Below are 19,500 nucleotides of genomic sequence, written 5' to 3' on the forward strand. Positions count from 1 at the left end.
GTCTCATGCTCATTTCGCGGTTTTAGGTTCAGTTTTAGATATCTTAAATTGTATATTACTAATAACGTGAGTTGTTTTTTCAATAGTAGCTGAAATCTTATTTTGTTTGTTCTAATATTTTTTGTACAATGTAGATCCATCAAGAGGCCTCTGCTTCTGACGAAGATGATGGTGAGCCAGGCCTACAGCTAGTTTTCTCCAGCACTGTTTATATACTATGTGAGTGAGTAACTGTAACTATGTGAGTGAGTAACTGTAACTATGTGAGTGTGTAACTGAGAAAGATTGAGTAACTGGGAGGTACTGTGTAAGTACAGAAACCTTTTGCAGGCTTTTGAGAGTGAGTTGCTGTATGTGTGCATGTGCATTTTCATTTATGTAAAAGTTGTTGAAAAATTGTTGCTAAGTTATGTTTAACATTTTGTATATTGTTAATATCATGCAAATTACATACACAGATCTCATCTCCTTAGTGCTTTATCTATACGTAAATATACTTCTATGTTAAGGTTCTCTCACTGCAATTTATGTTCGAGAAACAATTTATTGTCAGTCTGTAGACCCCCTGAAATAGCCATGGCCACCCTTTGGCCACCCCAAGAATGAAAGTCTAGCTCCGCCACTGTCTACAGGCCTTTTTAACATTAGCACAACAAAAAGAGTTGATTTACTAAGGATGTTACTGGGATTACAGTCTGATGACCCTCTCCGTGTAACAGCTTTTTCCTATTGGTGCCACATCAGACGTCTCCTTAGCAAGTTCTTAAGCTATCAGCCTGTTAAAGCTGGTGTGGTGTATTTTTACAGACAGTGCTCAGGAGTCAGGACACAAACTACCTACCTTGTTGTAAAACTTTCAGTCAATTTTAACAACTTACAACAAAGATGTTCATGTGGACAAGGAACGTGTTTTATTCAAAGAAAAACAATTAGATCTAATCACCGGAAACGTCATCTTTTGGGGAACTGTATCTTTCTGTTCTAATTCGTTTTATTTGTTTCTGTATACACTGGAAACAGCTGTTGCATATTTCACATTAATCACTCGTTCATAAAGAGAAGATTGAAATAAGAGGTTATACACAAAGAATAAAAAGAAAAAAAAAAAGGCACATGAAAAGACCAGATATGAGGCATCCCTTCCAGTACTTTCTGTGGAGCCTTCATCAGTTTGACTGGCAGAAACAGATGATGTGCGCAAGCGCGTGCATTTGCGCGCCCATGTTTGCGCGTAACAGCAACAGGCGTTGTTCAACGCCAATCAGAGCAAATAGTAAAGCTAGCATACGTCAAGACAAGCGAAACCGGAAACTCATATACCAAACTACAAATTAAAAGTGTCAAACAAATCCACCAGAACCAAATTCTCTTAGTTTGTGGCTGCATTGATCCGGCTGTAAAATGAACAGCAGTTTCAAAAAAAAGAGGATAAACGTTGAATCATAGTTTAGACTATAAAATAGAAATAATACCCATAGCATCAAGTTTGTTGTTCTAATTCAAGAGGATACATTGAAACTGTTCATATTGTGAAACACAACATTGTATTGGATTTTAAACTAAAAAAGACCCCACGGTTAATTTTTTTTTTCATTAGTATCTCCCCAGTTGTCAACCACATGATGAACCAAAGGTCATTTGATATTTACCTTTTCAGTTTCATTTAATCAAGAGGAAAATGGTTTACAGAGATAGCTGCATGCATGCTAACACAAAGCTTAAAGAAGCTGGAAACAGTAATGCTTATCTATAATGCTGTCTCAGGTAACAGTCCTGTTAGCTTAGCATATTCAATGGCTGCAGATTTAAGGTTCCATCAAGTCTCAAGACAAAGTGTTACTCTAAGCTTGTGAAATGAAGAGTTTTCTGAAGCTTTGTCCTATATTTTCTTTAATGATAACTGTTACATCTGGAATGTTAAATGTTTCAAGTTTTACCTACCATCAAAATACAAAGAATTAGAGCCTTGTTATAAAAAACAAACAGACATACAAACTAACAAAAAATGATAGTGTGGTTTTAATGTCAACTAAGACAGACTTTGACTTATTGCTAACCATGGCCAAAATGTACCAATATTAATTTACCTTGTTAAATAGCCTATGTCTTTCTTTGATATAGAATATAACTGCATTGTGGGTAATGTGGAAAATTGTGAATACAACTTGAATTCATCCAAAATATTAGCATTTAAAGATATAACCCTGTGCATAGAATAATACTTGATCAAAATCATCCTGAAATACAAACCCAGTCTAGTCTAGAAAATAACAGGAGAATTATAAGGTGGACATGGGTTAATTTCGTTGTTTATTTTTCCTTTCATATGACGTTTATACCCCGAAATATTATGAAAATACTTGAATTGAAACTTTGATACTTGTCAAGGTAAGAGAAGATCTTTACCCTTGCTTAAGGAATAAGCTTTATTTTGAAAAGCATCAGCGGAAGTTGTCTTTTTTTGTGATCGGCTTGACGGTGTTGCGGAGGAGTGTAGAGGGAGTCCTCACAGCTGAGTGCATCAATGTGTTTGAGGACATGAAGAGAACATGAGGAGGGACTACAGCTGCTGGGGATGTACTGTCAGTTTGTGATGGACTTACACTTTTTGTAAAGGTGAGTTTCAACTACTCGGACCATATTTCGACTGTTATTTAAAAAAAAAACTACTGTCAAAATACTTTTAAGGTTTTATACTGTTTATCTGCATCTAAAATACAGACAACGTCTCTTTAGTGTTGTCACACTTCATGCATCAGTACCGTTTAAGATGCGAGTGTTTGCGAGTCACATTCGTGCTGTTGAAACCCGCTAAACTTTAATCATTTTAACACTTGTTGGCATCATAGCCTCTAGTCTAGCCTGTTCTGGTCTAGCGTGGAACAAAGTGCCCTACGTGCCAGGCTCCATTTAAAAACATGTCAATTCAAAGGGTATTTTCCTTCAGCTTATCTAAAGCTAGCTAGACCTGTCGTTTCATACGATTGCGGAGTAATGTACATGCTTTTGTACAATTCGGCTCAATGTTTTTCACCAGATAGCGATAAAATCCAAGAAAATGCCTTTTTGTGCTATTTCACCTGCTGTGGATGTTACCCGTCCTTCCATCACTACGCAGTGGGCAGGGCGGGAGCGGTCGCCCAAATCAATCTCAAAAGTCGCGGTTCTAATGCAATTTACTGCTTTAATGTGAAAAAATGTGTGAGCCGAAATAATAAGTATACTTCTGGTATTTGTTATCAGTGTTAAAAGGGGTGTGTATCTGTGTGTGTTACGGGTAATAACCGAGGCAGTATGAGTTCGCAGGTTTTTAAAAGGAGATTCTTCCTTCGTCACAAGAGAGATGTCAGCCCATGTTGCCGAGCAACACCTCTTTCAGAGACTGTATCGAAACCATGTCAGTGTGCCCCCTCATATGATCTGTCCCTGTCTTTGAACACAGCAAGGTGGATGGTTGAATCAGGAATCTAGGTTACATTTGAGAGCCTCCATCCTCCAGGTTACTGTTTCACACTCTGAATAGAAATTAGCGTATGAAATCCCTGTTGGCGCTACATGTGCAAATGTGCTGCTCTCCTCCCTGCTGTTTTATTTCTCATTCATCCCTCAGAGGCAGGATAATGTGAGGATGTGTAGTCTACAGGGAGAGGGGAGATTATTCACTTGTTGGGTGTTTGGTCTTTTGTAAATCAATGGGGTGCTGGGTGTTTGTGTGCCTTGACTCATTATGCATTATTCTGTGTTTACCTCCTCCCCTCTCCCTCTCCTCTCTCCTGCTGCAGCCCCTGTGGAATAAAAGCGGCCTGCTGGTCAATATTTGGTGGTGCCTCTTCCTTATTTGGATACCAAAATGGGGAACGGATTATCAGACCATCACTTCCCCTGCCTGCCATCCTTCCAAGCACTCCACATTGTCATCTTGGGTCTGGATTGTGCAGGAAAGACCACTGTGCTGTACCGCCTGCGCTTCAATGAGTTTGTGAACACTGTCCCCACTAAAGGTTTTAACACAGAGAAGATTAAAGTGTCTCTTGGAGGCAGCAGGCGGACAGCTTCCTTCCACTTTTGGGATGTAGGAGGTCAGGAGAAGCTGCGGCCCCTGTGGCGCTCTTACACTCGCTGTGCTGATGGCATTGTGTTTGTGGTGGACTCTGTTGACTCTGAGCGAATCGAGGAGGCCAAAACAGAGCTGCATAAGATCACACGGCTCGCAGAGAACCAGGGTGTGCCGGTGCTGGTGGTGGCTAACAAGCAGGACTTGAGAAACTCGCTCACCCTGGCGGAGATGGAGAGCATGCTGGCTTTAGGTGAGCTCAGCACAGCAACGCCCTGGCACCTTCAGCCGGCGTGTGCAATCATCGGTGAGGGCCTACAAGAGGGTCTGGAGAAGCTGCATGCCATGATCATGAAGAGGAGGAAGATGTTGCGGCAGCAGAAGAAGAAGAGATGATGTGGGAACTGAAAACATGTGAGCTCGATCTAAAGCTGCATAATAACTCATCATTGGGCTGATCTTTGACCTCTGATTGGCTGAGTTTGATCCCGTTGGTAGGGCTGTGTTCAGGTCAGCAGAGAACAGTGGGATTGATTTTGCCCCGTGGACTCTGGATGTTAACAGCAACAGGTCAATCTAAACAAAGTCTAGTGTTGTGCTGTACGCAGCAGGCTGTGAAGTTTACTGAACTCTTTAAGTGAGCTCTGACTCGTCTGTTATAGGGTGTCTGTAAAAATATGTGCTGCCTAGCTATCTGGAACAATCAGTCTTTATATTTTTACTCAACCAAAGCTTGTATAGTGATATCAGACTGAACAGTATTGGAGCAAAGTGATCTGAGTATTTTGTATCTGTGTTGCACAACAGGAGATTGGTCCAGAAGTTTACACGCGTAGGAATGACTCATTTAGAACAGGAAGCACAAAGTGGCCCTGAAACACGTAAACACAGCTCAAACTGGAAGTTGATGATAGACATAATGATTCAGATGATAAGTGGACCTTCCTTCCTGTGGCCAGTTATAGAGAAATTAGTTGAGATAAATTGAGCACAGTGACACTAATATGTCTTATCTGACATCAGGTTTTGGTTTGATTTAGACAGATGTAGAGTGATGGAGAGCTGCCACTGACGTACCAGAAAATCAGTCCTGTGATTTTCCAGATGGGACCTTTTGTTGCAGTTTTTAATGCATTTACCAGTGCTAAGCAAAATCATGAAATATTAATGTTAACATTGACAATCATGCTATTGTTAGCTGTTGCAAATGTAAGCTTTATCTTGCCACGACAATCAACACTGGATCAAAAACATGACTTTTACTGAAAGAGTGATAGTTTTCTACAGAAACTTTTTATATTAAGGAAAGTCACTTTTCACATTTCAAACATTGCAAAATCAGGGCTTGAAATCTAAAATTCAACCTACATCTGATACCTTAAGTTCTAAAACACCAACCCTTTAAACATCAACATAATCTTTCAAAGTAGTATTGCAGCTAATACAGCTAAAACTAAACTCCAGGCCCTAATAAAAGGCTAACAGCTTAGCTACATAGCTAACAGTTGCACAATTTAGTCTTCGATTTGGGTATTACTCTGTATAAATCTGTTAGCTTCATATTCTAGTTTGTAGCTAACAAGCTTATTCGATATAACCTAGAAGTTAAAATTTCAATAACTTGTCACTGTTCTTTGGTATAAATTGGCAGGTGCTCTTGGAAGCAGCAACAGCATTACTGGATATTTATCTATCCAACAAATGTTCATGATAGACTGTTAGCAGAAATCGCCAACATTAAAGAACTGTTAACTTGTATTGTTAGCTAAGTAGGCTAACCTAAGCAACATAAAATCTACAGAAGCAAGCTAATATTTCAAAGCCTATAGTAGCTAGCTCACCAGCATGACAAAAAATTAGCAAAGCTTGTCCACTTTTTCAACTTTAAGTTTCGCGTCTACATTATCTAGCTAACATATGCTGGCATCGGACTGTTAGCACCTCTCACCCACAACACACTTTGTTATCGTATTTTTACCTGGGTGAGCCCGTAGTACTGTGCTGTCTCAGGAAGAATTCATGTTTAATTATCAGCTTTTCTGGCAAAATATGGGTTACCAAGACAGCTAGTAGTTTTGATATTAGCTAAATAAACTACTGACCTAAAATGTTAAAAAACTGTTTGTCGAGCAAACATTACATGCACTCTGGTTAGCAATGATCAACCACATTCCACTCGCTACTTTTTTTTTTCTTTAGCTAAGTGAGCTAATAATAAATAAGCTAGTTTTACAGTGAGAACATATCTTAGCATATTAGCTCTTTGGCTTACATTTGTACAACTAGCCACCCTTCTTAATGGTAATGCAGCTATTGTGCTCAGTAAATAACAAATAGTCTCTGAAAATTGCCTCTTTTAAACTGTTAGCAATGATCGTACCTGGTAATTGCCCCTTAAAGCTAACAAACGAAATCTAAAGGAGTTAGCTCTTTTGACTAGCCTGTCTTTCTTGACACCAGTTTGGATACTGGGGTTCAGGTTGACAGACTACTTGCCTAGCTGTCAAGTCTTTGTGCTGTTCTGTCGCTAATTGTATTACACAATACATTTTAAACTCCTATCCTTAACTGAGCAAGCTAACATTCATTTGTTTGCGGTAACAGTGTGCCAGTATTCCTTGGCTAGCAGAAGTTAGCTCACTCTTAACTAGCCCATTTTTGACAGGACTGAATGTGCTGCCAAGCTGAGCAAAAAGCTTTAATTTTATTATTTTATTTTGCAATCTCAAAATTGACATCTTGTCTGACAAATTTTACTTATTTGTAATCAGTTTCAGTAATTGCTCAGTGAGTCGTACTTGTGAAAAAGAAGTGTCTTATTGAAATGCATTAATAACTGTGATAAACGGTTCCTTAGACTTCCATCTGTTACAGTTGCCAAAAAGGTAAATTAAGTCAGAAATTAACCCTAAAACAGAGAACCAATTCATCACAAAACTGATGAATTTAACAACAGACTATGAGCTATCTGTCGTCTCTGTGTGGCCGTGAAATGTGACACTTTTTACTTGTGACTTCATCACTGATAGATTCATGAGCCGAGCTGGAGTATTCCCTGTCCGTCCTCACAGACAGCCTCACCTGAAACTGAGGACACTCACATATATATTCAGCAGAGACATCTTCTGAATGCACTTTAATGAAAAACAGACTTTCTAACGGACACTGACTGAATTCTGAATGATCCTGGATCTGAAAGAGGAGAAATATTGCTTCAAAAGAAGCGTCTTACATATGAAATATGTTGATACTGTTGTCACCCTCCCACTCTGTTTGTAGGGTGTTCATATTTATGTGTTTGATCACTTTGTTCACTTTGAATAAAGAAACTACAGAGCATTAACAGAGTGTGTGTTTCTGTTCTTTATCTTATCTGTGTGGCTGTTGATCAGGTTTCTTCTCCACTCAAGTCTTTATGTAACAGAAGAACAGTTCAGAGATAAAAACCCGAGTCACAGTGCTGCTGCCTAAGAAAGGAGGCCTGGTGAAAATAACTCTGACCTGTTCAGGTACTGAAGCATTTGTATTCCTCTTAGTGCATTAAACCTGTTGCATCATTATGGATATTCAAATTCTAAAAGAAGAGAAACTCTTCAGCTGCTCATCCTCAGGGGCAAACAAAGATGTTGCTGTAGATCCAAGTGCTCGGTAGGACAAAAGACTTATCTAAGTTTGTTCGTCATTAGCTAAAACAAAGAATCAGAGAGGCCGTTGTGCTTGATGTTTTGGGCAGAGGTTGTCTCACCTTAATTTTTTTGCAGTGTGTCAAAGGGTTATGATAAATACTGTCTAACAGCTCTCATGTGACCCTTAAACTATAGTTTCCGTACATAATAAATCTTAACTTAACCCTTTGACATTTCGCACACGGATTATAGTCATAGTCATTTTATTAAATGTCCCTCGAAGGGCAATTTTATACACAGCAGACATGCATTAGTGGTGCTGAATGAAATTACTCTAAACCACACCAGACCACAACCACACCACCACATGTCAAGTCAAATCAGTTTATGTTAAAAAGTCGTCACATTTTACTGCGAAACTTTTCATTTCTGTTAGAATCTGAAATCAGCTAACAACAGGGACAGCATTTACAACACTGCAATGTATTGGGATAGAACAGGGGTCTGCAACCTTTACTTTCATAGGAGCCAGTTTTCCTCAGCCCACCTTGAGCAAAGCTGATCCTGAGCCACAAAAACCTACTTGAAAATAAAGACTAAAGAGTGTATAAAATTGTACATAAAGTTATTATCTGGAAAATGCTCATCGTAGCTTTAAGGTTGTTGAATTTATGAAATTGTAGATCTGATGTCTTATTATTCTTTTCTTTTTTTTGTTATTTGAATTTGCAGAAATATCAAAACTAATAAATAAATATTTCTTTTATAAAAATCTGAAGATTCCAAATGATTTTGAAAAAAAACAAACAAAAAAAAAAAATAGAAAAAGTAATAATTTCAAAAACTTCTATAAAAAAGTAAAAAATAAAATAATAGTTTGAAATAAAAAACTGAAGTAAATGTTTGAAATTTATTAAAACTGAAAACATTTTTTAAAAATCAATATTTCAAAATTTTTCTAAAATTTCAATATTTCTTAAAGAATCCTTGAATTTGATTACATATATGGATAGATTTAGTTCAACAAAATGTTAACACATGGTTTTATTTAGTGCCAGTGTCTTCAGTGTCTTGTTTAAAAAATATTTTATTAAAGCTACAAGTAGCCACTGCATGGGAGTCAAAGAGCCACATGAGGCTCCAGAGCCGCAGGTATCAGACCCTTGGAATAGCTGAAAACTTTCAGAGTCGAAGACTTTATTCAGGTGCTGCAGTCATTTGATGAATATAGAAACAAAAGCGAAGAAATGTGAGTTGTTCAATGTGAAAGAAAACATTAGCTTTAAACACTCACCGTTTAAGACATGGACACAGTATATGTAATGGATCACATACCTGCTTGTGAAGCAGAGTTTTGAAGCTCATGGTTGGAGGGAGCTTTGTTGAAAAAGCTGTCTCAGACAAGCTTTTTTTTTCACTGGTACGGGTGTAATGTTGTGATGTCATAACAGAATGACATAGGTAGTGTCCCTCAATGTGGCTGATAGGTCAAGCTTTACAAAATAAAGTATCATGGGTAAAGTCATGCATAAACCAAAAACATCCTTCTTTCTTTCTTTCTTTCTTTCTTTCTTTCTTTCTTTCTTTCTTTCTTTCTTTCTTTCTTTCTTTCTTTCTTTCTTTCTTTCTTTCTTTCTTTCTTTCTTTCTTTCTTTCACGCTTGATGTCAGCTCTTTGCTGCACAGATTTACAGAATACTCCTGTTACACACTCATGAGTTTTCCTGCTGAGAGAGAAGCGAGGTCACTGTTACTAAAGCGACAACTCCTTTATAGAGCTTGGCGTGGGGTGGCTGTTTCTCTCTCTGACAGATGACACTTAAGAGGAGCTTTCGATAGTGTTTCTGTGGAAAAGGACTGTTAGTTCTAGTTCTGGTTTGTTGGGGATTGGGGTGGGTGGGTGTCCTTGTACACTCTGGGAGTGCTCTGAGAACAATACCAGCACAAACAATTGAAGGGAGGGGGTGAGAGTGAGGAAGGGCGGGGTGAGAAGGGCACGTGAAGCGTTCTGGATGGTCTCATTTCTTTACATTCCTGTTTTTGGTTTCTGGTTGGTTTATTGGCTCAATCACGCACACACACTCTCAGAAACACACATTAGTTCTTAGTGAGCCAGACAAGGATAATGAGAGTGAAACTTGTACGTTCTTTAACAGTTTTGGTGATAAAGGAGACTCAAAGAATTTAAAATGTGAAGTCATTTGTGTCCAGTTTACTGTGCATGTAACTGCTGAGTGTGTGCATGAAATTAAAAACAAATCATTTTCCTTGAAACATATTCTCTATCATCGTCCTGCTGGATGTATAACAGAGACGGTAGGTTTCTGGATGTAAAAGCAGAAATCCTCATTAGGGACTGGCTGTGAACACATTTTGGTTGATGGCCTTCCTGGTTCTTCAGAAACATGGCCACCTGCCCACTGTCCCTGAACATTTTCCATTACTCCACGCTCTCACGGGGTGGGTAGCGTGCCAGGTTAAGCCGCTCCCTCTTCCCATGGCCCTCGGCTGCAGGATGACCGATACGCTGCAGCGCGGTGACAGAGGGGGGATTTCAGGGGTCACATGTTCCCAAACATCCATATCAGACCGCTTGACTTCCCAAAGCTGAACCAAGACCAGGACCACTTTGATCCTGGACTCTCATTAACAGGAGATTACAGTGAGGGAGGAGAGGGACCACCTGTGATATCAGACACTGTGTGTGTGGGAACGTGAATACTGATCAAATCTATTTTTCATTTACTACTATTTCTGGGTAGTTTCTGGTCAACCTCAGGTCTCACTGATCCTTTGTGACCCCACTTTATAGAAAAACTGTTAAACCTGTGTCTTTGAAAATCCTTCCTACCCTCACTGTAAACAAAGCAAAGTTGGGATTCATTCACACAGTTTGTTTTTGTTTATGTTTTGTGATGTAACACCTGACACAGACGTAGCCTCATATCTGCTGAGGTTTCAGATGATGCAAACTTTTTCTCATTGTTTCACCAAGCAACACGTATGAACTTGAAAATTCCATGAAGTCAATGCAAAAATTTGTGATTATTCTCATAGAAAGGCTTAATCCTAAAAATATGCATTTTATATCTTCTCAAAATATTCCAAATTTATGTTTAAGATAGTTTTACTTTATTTTCAAGAAATGAAAGTTGATTCCCATAAGAATTAGGATGTAATCTACAAAAAACACTTACTCAAAAAGTTAAATTCTTATCCTCATGAATGTACCATAACTGCATCCTTCGAGAGCTTTGACAATATTGTGGAAAACAGTGCAAATATTACTCCTAAATACTTCTTTCTTAGTTCTTTCCTCAGCGGATATTAAAAAACAAACAAACAACAAAAAACTCCTACCTTTTACCTGAACAATTTCTCTTCTTTTACACCAAAGATTTGATATCATTCCAACAAAAAATGAGATTTCTTTTCTTAAATTCAATTTTTTAACCTTATCTTTGGCTCATAAACCAAATGTAAGTACTTTGCTTCATTTAGAAAATTACCAATGTTTTTTGCCATTAACTTGAGTTAAACTTTTTTTTTTTTTTTGGAAAAATGCCAACATTATTCCTGAAATAACATTTCTCCTTGAAGAAATAACAAATCAATGTTCTGAAAAAGCAATGTATCCATAAAAATAGAAAATTTATCTTTAAAGTCTTACTTTCCCCCCAAAACAGTAATTTATCCTTAGAAAACATACAGATTTGTTTTTATTTCTCTTAATATTACATTTTTTGTTTTAACTTTTAAGAATCACAACTTCATTTCCCAAATCTTAGCTTTCAATTCTTCTTTATATGACCCCAATGCACGCTCACAAACAACAGATCAGGGATTATGCAACTTAAATCATAGGAAGCACCAAATCAAACAGCTGATTAGATTCATAACTGTGCCAAAAGTGGTCTTATGTAATCTGTTAAGGCTGTAAAAATGTTTAAAGAGCTTTTGCAGACTGTAAACTAAAGCACAGGGTTACAAAATCCTCCTTCAACAGACTCCCAAACTTTCCACCTGTTCTCTTTCAGACACAACATTAAATTCAAAGGTCTAAACATAGAGACCACAGGATGTTAGTGGTTTCCTCTCTGGGAACATGTTTACTGATGTGTTTGTGTATTTCAGCTATCCATTCTTTGATCCTTGCTCTCTTGCAGTGCAGGAAATGGACTTTGAAAGACCACCATCCATCTGTGGTCTGCGTATTCAGCGGGAGGTGTGCAAGCATTCGTTTTGGGTGTTGTTCAGGCGGATAGAGGGCCGTGTGAAGCGGGGTCAGTGTGCCTGTGGAGGGTGTAAACGATGTAAAAAGTGCAGTCGTCACAGAGTGTAGGGCAGGATACGGTGATAAGGGAAGAGGAACCACTCCCCGACTGATTCGGTTTCCTGTGAAGAGCCTGGCTGTCTGCCACCAAAACCCCACCCAAAACCCTGACCCACTGAGGAGGGAGACCGTTTCTGTCACAGGGGTTATACAACTTCCGCCACTGGATCAATGGGAGCAGGTCCAACTTTTTAACTCAACAATCTTGATAATCTGTTGTTGGACTATACAAATAATGAGTTTAGTACTATTAAGTGCAGTAAATAAATCATAGTTGTCAAACTATTTTTACGAGACCAAAAGAGGGAAATACATTTGAAATTAGGTAAAGACTATTTTAAAAAAGCTCCATTGCAATTTTTCATTGGCAGATCCTCAGATTTCTACAAATGAATCACAAACTCCCTTTCTGGTGATGCTTATGTAATAAATGTTCTTTCTTAAATTGTTTTATGAATTTGAAATGCTTGAGTGCAAGTGCTTGCACAAAATATGTTTAATAGTTGATAACTAGCGCGAAGCCACAGATTGTAATCTTTTAGAGCACTCTTTTATCAGTTGGTAACAAGTAGCTTCTGCTAAATAAGATGATAGTTCATACAATGATACAGATTCAACAAATTATAACACTTCTACTCTGAACCCAATTTTGAATTACACTGAAAGCATATCTTTAAAAATTCATATCCAGCTAAATTCAGTCTACAATCATAGATGTGGAGGTTCAACTAGCAGGGGCTATTAATTATTTTCCAATTCCAAGATATCCGAAACTTGCTGGAAGTTTCCAGAATTAAAATCTATATCCCTGTGAGGACTTTTTAAGTGATCTTGAACAATACTCACTGCTATATATGTGCTTGATTGTAATCCCTGCTTTTAATTGAGATTATCAGCACCAACATAGGTTATTTGTAAATGCTATTTCACAGTATTTGTGGTCAGGTAATCCAGGGCCAGATTGATTTACCATACATAATATACATAGAAGTCTTGATGACAACACCATACCAGCCGACAAACTTTAGCAGTGAGAAGAGAAATCTGAGTTTTTCTCCAGTGAAAAGGATTTCTTGGATTAATTTTGTTGTAATGGTGGACACTTGAGCTGGACTGGCAAAAAGAAAAAAGCGGTCAGAGCAGAAGAAAGCTCAACAGAACAGGACTGTTTGTGACAATGTTTATTCCAACCCACAGTCAGCACTTATTTTGCAGTGGTCTGTTCAAACTTGAGAGTCTATTAATAAAATGAAGAGTGACGTTTCATTACCTCTGCATGGTGAGGTTGGAGTTGGTAGATGAGCACTGGTAGGACATAACCCGGCACTAATGTTACATGTTACAGACATGTCTCAGAGCACCGGGCTGTGAGTAGCTCCACAAATAGCCTGTTACTAAACTACATTACAAACTGAATTTACAAAGTTTGCTTGTCGTTACTTTTCAAACAATGGCACCGTGTAACTGTTATAAAAAACATTACCTCGTCACTTTGTATGTAGCAAAAAGTTGTCTTGAACAAAGAAAAGTAGTGTTAAAGAAGATGTGCTCTTTTGAACAAAACTTTACAAATCACATAGAGCTGACAATAATAATAATAATAATAATAATAATAATAATAATAATAATAATAATAATAATAATAATAATAAAATTGCAGAGTACTATTAGAAGTATCTAGCATGTTTACCAGTGCTATTGGCAACAACATTTTTTTTACTGTGATGTAAACTAACAGAGCTGATGCCTGTTGGGCTCTATAAAGTATGCTCTATTAAAGTTAACTGAGGCTTTGAAGAGGGGTAAACTAAAATCACGTGGAGGCATCCTACAGAAGTACAAAAAGTTGAATTTAAGATTGGATGTTAAGAACTTAACTGTGCTACATATTAAATCCGTACAGTCATCCCTGTTATCCCGTATGTTTATGATTCCAGCCTGACTCACTCTGAGCTTCATGTGCTGACCAGCTGTGTCATGAAGTGCCTCCAAAACATCCAGAGAGCTCTAAGGGAGAAAAACAGTCTGTACTCAGACCTGTTACATAATCCGACCTTTGAGCTGCTACTCTCTTTTATCTCTGTTTGAACAGGAGCACACATCAGCTCTGTTTAAAGTGAATCAAAGGTGCTCTGAAGCTTTCCCCTAACCCACGACTGCCCTGATCGTTTGTTGTGCCTGTTTTAGTCTTTAAACTGGTTGTGGAGTCCTGAAGTTCAGACAAACACAGTTTCTCTCACAAGAGTGTGTTTAGGTTTGATGATTCTCGTCAGTAGTTTAGAGAAGCAGAGCCACACACTCAACCTTTCTGAGCTGCAAAAAGACAGCTGAATATCATCAGCCGGTCTTTAATCACTCTCCACGTTTGTAAAATTTCACGTTTCTCTCTCAGTGTTGCTCCACTTCAAAGAGATTCTATCTGTAATGAAATGTTATTAAAGCCCCTCTGATGTGAAATCATGATGATAGAAGAGCTGCTGCCTGGAAATCCGCTGCAGAAAGGACCGTAAAGGACAAATCAGTTTTTAAAGTTATCGAGGTCTCATGACACGAGTTCCTGAGTTTTCTGTCTGTATTCCCGCTGATAACAAAATTGAGTTTGTATAAGTATCTGTGTGTGTGAGGACTGAATGAGTTAAACACACAGAACATGCTGTTCGGTCAAATAGAGTGTTGCCGTACCTCTTTTTAAACATTCAGTGTTTTCTTCTGAATACAAACAGTCAAGATAAATCAAATCTTAGAGGTCTGTTTTTTAGGAGAAATCTGTAAATTATGAGATTTCATTTAAGTTCTTGATCAAAACTTTATTGTGAGTGGTATTCTGGTGCAACCTGTGGTCAATTCTGAACCTCTAATGTCTTTACTGAAGTTTTCCTGTCATGTGAATTCTGTCTTTTTAAAAGCAACTAATTTAATGGAACAAAAGTTTATTAAATCATCTTTTGTCTGTTAGTCTATATTTAATCAAATCACTTACAAAAGCACAGTTATGTTATTTTCATCGCAGCAACAGGAATAGACTTTTGAAAGTTACTGAACTTTTTACTCTTACAGAGTAGTAAACCTTTTCCCTGAGAGACTCCTCTCTGGAGTGTCTGCTTAATAAAGGTTGACCATATTCTCAAAACCCCAAAAGAGGCCACCCTGACTGGCCCCTTGGAAATGCTGCAAAAATACCTGAAGATACTGAAAGACCACATAGCAGCTTATAAACCATACATGTATTCAAAGCTCCCATTTTCTGTTTGAAGTGAATAATCTTTGATGGAAACCTCAATCTCACATGCTAAAATAAAAAATGCTCAAAAATATATTTCTCTTGTGCAAAAATGTAAATAATGTCACAAAAACTTAATTAAATGTAACTTAAATTTTGAGATGTTTAGATAAATAAAGCTTCTGGCAGAACTTAAAAAAAAAAGATTTTTTGATGTTGCATTCTTACAGACGCTAAATTGAGTGAAGGTTATAAATTTACATAAAGAACACACAATAGTTAAAAATAAGTTAATTCATATGCGTAGATATAATAAGCTCACATTCTGACCAATATGTTTGGACCATAGACTGTAAATTACTTTGGACGTCATCCCACTCGGCTCAGTGTGAGGACGCCTCAAAAACTGCTCTCCCTGGTGACTGGCTGCAGTATAGGTCAAAAAATCTGTCTTTCCAGTCATTCAAGATGGGCTGCGGTCAAACTTTAAAAATGAGGTAGAAATGTTTCTCACGTCCGATTGTTGTGGTGATTTAAAGATATCATTTGGCTATCTTGTATTCAAGTCCTCTTTTTTCTGAAAAGTTTTGTTTTCAGTATTTATAAGTGGTAAAAAACTAGGTTTAACATCATGTTTAATGATGATTGACAGCTGCTGTTCTTGTGTGTTTTTTTCAGGGACTGTAAAATATGTCGGGAGGTAGAACCGAGAAAAGATTAGACTTTTGAAAGAAAAAAAAAAAAATTCATCACCCGGCTCCACTCATATTCTCCCAGAATCTCTCAATTGCGCAAACTCCGGCTGCACAACTGCTTCAATGGCTGCGCCTGTGACGGGGGTATTTTGGCTTCAAAACTGTACAAAGATAAATGGCGGAGCCGAGCTGTTCATTCTATATACAGTCTGTGGTTGGGACATGGTGCATTTAATACGATCCTGTGGTGTCTGTAGAATATGAATCAACAGGCATTTGTGGGATACAAAGGTCATCTCAGCTCCAACGAGAAAACACTGATGAGTTAAGTCAAAAGAAGATCTTTGTGGAAAAATGCTTTTAAGGTGACTTTCTGGGGTGTGAGCGTTTTTAAAAGCGTTACCTAGGACAGCAAATCACATTGTCATGACAAACAGGAAAGTCAAGGTAGATCAGCAACTCCTATTTTCTATAATCAAAAAAATTTGGTTGGTTAAACAAGAACAAGTATCTATTAATCCCCTTAATTAACTCAGCTAATGTTTTTCCATGTCATGTCATGGTGCATTTTCTGTCTTTCATCCTTATCTGATTTTATAAAACTTGCAGCAAAGCACGATTAAACTTTATCTCAACTTAAAATTATTGTGAAAAAGCAGGTTTTGTGCGAAGATCTTGGTACCAAAAAAAAGCAAGGGGGGATTCTGGCAGTAGATTATATTTCAGAACTCAAAACAAGTTCTTTCAAAGGAGTTTCAAGTTTTTAGAGCTCAAAGAGGAGAAGTACAACTTGCCCTCCTGCAGTCCAGGCTGCAAATCGTCTTCATATGCTGGATTAAATTATTCACACACACACGCAGAGACATGTGGTTTAAAACACTCTGCACATTCTGTTTTTATTCTTTCTGTTCAGGCTCCTCGCCCTTGTTTTTGCTAAACCTCGCTGTCACTGAGGTTGAGGCTAATTAGAAACAGACCAATAAAATCCCAGCTGTCATTTCTACTCTCTGAATCTGCACTCCTTCCAAAGTGTTACATAACCTGGCCCGATGCTCCAAACAGACACTGGAACTCTGTCTGTCTTTGTTTCCCACACAGATCCTCCTCCTGTGTGTCCACCAACCCTCACAAAGCTTTATGTATCACTCCTCCGCCTGAATATTTCAGCACAAAACGACAGGTTGGAGAAGAAACACTCAGCTGCAAGTGCTGTTTAATGTTCCACTTCCCTCCTAAAACCGACACTTCATCACATGATGCTGCCTGGGACTAAAGTCTGCTCAGCAACAGCGCAGTGTTGCATGATAACCGGGACAGATGCGCTTTTTACTTCACTCTGAGGCTGACACACTTCTGCACTCACTCCCTGTGACATAGAGAGAAATTATTCATATACTGTATATATAGGATGAGTAGCTGTATGTGGTGGGGTGGGGGATGTGCTGGGCTAACTGGGAGCTGTCCCTTGATGCTTCATTAACACCTCTGACAGACCTGCTGAGAGGGCCGGCAGATAAAATCCCCCCGAGTCGGCTCCTGTTTGAACAGACTGATGTGTCTCCCTGTCCCTTTAAAAGAGGTGACAAATAAAACACACCTGGCAGAGCCCACACACACACTCTGTTGTGTGTTTGTTTGTTTGATGTGATTGGCTCTGACCTCTGATAAAAGCAGTGAGTTTGCTAAAAGGCTGAAACTGCAGGTGAGAGATTACCCAGGATTAGGGAAAATGCTCATGTGGGGGTTAAAGGTTACATGTTTAAAGGATAACTCCCATATTTTATCATTTTGTCTTTACAAATTCTGTTTTTAAAAAAGTATTTTTTCTCAGGAGCCTGGATAAAAGCTTGGAAAATGTAATCTTTTGTAGTCTAAGCCGTATCGACCAATCAGGTGTTAGTAGGCTCTAATGTCTGTGAGTAAAACAACATGTATGGAGAGCAAAAACAGGAGGAACTAAATTTGCTTCTATGGTATAAGACAGTACTCCAATGATGTTTATTTTACTCTGTAAACTGATATTGGCTTGACTAACAGTCTGTTTCAGACCCCTTCATTACAAGACAATCATTTTCTGTTTCAGCTTCATACTACTTAAGTTATCCGTAGTGAAGCCCCTGTGGAATTTAAGCTTGTTTCATGTTTGATGCGTCCATGAGGTCTGAACGGATGAGCGTCATCATTTTAGCAGCCTCGTCCAATCCTAATGAGGTCCTTTTTTTAGCGGGAAATTTCCCCATTGCGCACATCCAAAATTTTTCAACTGCTGGACGGAGTTGCGCTGACAAAACAGTGTCAGTTGAGTGTATAAATCATTTATGTGCCTGGATAGGGTGAGGTTCTTGAGTCAAATTAAGCTGTAGGCTCCGGTCCTGGTGGTGCCCATCTGACAATTCCTTAAAGCTTTGAAGCCAAGCTCCATCCGTAACCCAGAGACTTTTTTTTCCCCCGGTTCGCTGCTCAGTGGGTCAGGGTGAGGACACCTTCGGATCAAGAGTTGGCATTTGTGGTAAGAACTTCGATGGTATCTGATCGTCTTTGAACCTCAGACTTTTGTCACTGATTAACAAAGACATTATATGCAAATGCTTTTGCACCAGTCCAAGAAATTCCCTTCTAGCGCCACCCCCTGCCATCCCTCTTGATCATGGTCCTGGTCCTGATGGAAAAACCCACAAAATAGAACCAGAGTCCTATTCAGTTATTCCTTGCTGCGCTGCGTTATATACTGGGCAGAGGAGAGGAATTGGCAAACTTCTTCTACTCTAGTTAGGGTACTATGGTAGATGTGCGTTTGCCATACACCGCCCCCAGCAGTTTGGGGCAGATCGTTAAAAAGTATTGAAGCCACATGCGTTCTCTCAATCTGATTCTGTATGTCTCATTTCCCTGCTACACTTTTGTGTAGAAACTATAATCCAGTATTTAGGGATGGATACCGAATTAGGTACTTTTATGGGTACCGGCCGAATTCTGTTAGAAGTACCGGGTACCTTTTCACGTAAAACCAAAAGGTACCATGTTTAGGTACCTAAATGCATCCTTGTGACTGTGAAAGAGTGGAAGAGTGGGTGATTTTCCATGCTGGACATGAACACAGCATTACAAGTTAGGGTTTAAACACAAAAAATGTACCGAAAATAGGTACAATCGAGTACTGATACCGATTGCCAGGTACCAGGCATTGGTACTGTTGCATTGGTGTTGATGCAAATGTGAAAGTTACCCATCCATACCAGTATTTACTGTTTACTGTGAAACAGAGATATACCATTAGCAGATGAACAGGCTTGCAAAAAATGTGTGTATATCACAAAAAACAGTCCCATGTTGTCTTTTACTCAAAGCTGGGTAAGCTGGGTGGAAGAATTTAGAGGCTAGCAGGACGGGGATGATAAAGTGAAACTGCAATTCACCGACATTTCTTCAGAGAAAAGTTTAGCAACAATCACAGGATGACTCTTCAGCATTTTTAAAGCTACTTAAGGACTAAAAACTGATCATTTTAACGCAACAACTAAACAAAACAAACAAAACAAAACAAACAAAAAAAAACCCTAAAACCCACAGCTA

The 19,500-nt window shown here is 38.5% G+C and overlaps 1 protein-coding gene across 1 annotated transcript; it reads left to right on the top strand.

Annotated features, from left to right (window-relative positions):
- Positions 1 to 2,477: 2,477 nt before the first annotated feature.
- Positions 2,478 to 7,387, top strand: arl4ab (ADP-ribosylation factor-like 4ab). The gene is made up of 2 exons (XM_074687405.1): positions 2,478 to 2,616; positions 3,783 to 7,387. Exon 2 carries the CDS (start codon positions 3,851 to 3,853, stop codon positions 4,448 to 4,450), a length of 600 nt encoding a protein of 199 aa, XP_074543506.1. The 5' UTR covers positions 2,478 to 2,616; positions 3,783 to 3,850; the 3' UTR covers positions 4,451 to 7,387.
- The last annotated feature ends 12,113 nt before the right edge of the window (positions 7,388 to 19,500 follow it).

The sequence above is a fragment of the Halichoeres trimaculatus genome, unplaced genomic scaffold (assembly GCF_033239565.1).
Source record: "Halichoeres trimaculatus isolate MK-OKI-2021-1 unplaced genomic scaffold, fHalTri1.1 fHalTri1_scaffold_14, whole genome shotgun sequence".
Lineage (NCBI taxonomy): Eukaryota > Metazoa > Chordata > Actinopteri > Labriformes > Labridae > Halichoeres > Halichoeres trimaculatus.

Excerpts from the sequence above, each read along its gene's own strand:
- arl4ab (XM_074687405.1), top strand. The coding sequence starts at position 3,851 with ATGGGGAACGGATTATCAGACCATCACTTCCCCTGCCTGCCATCCTTC.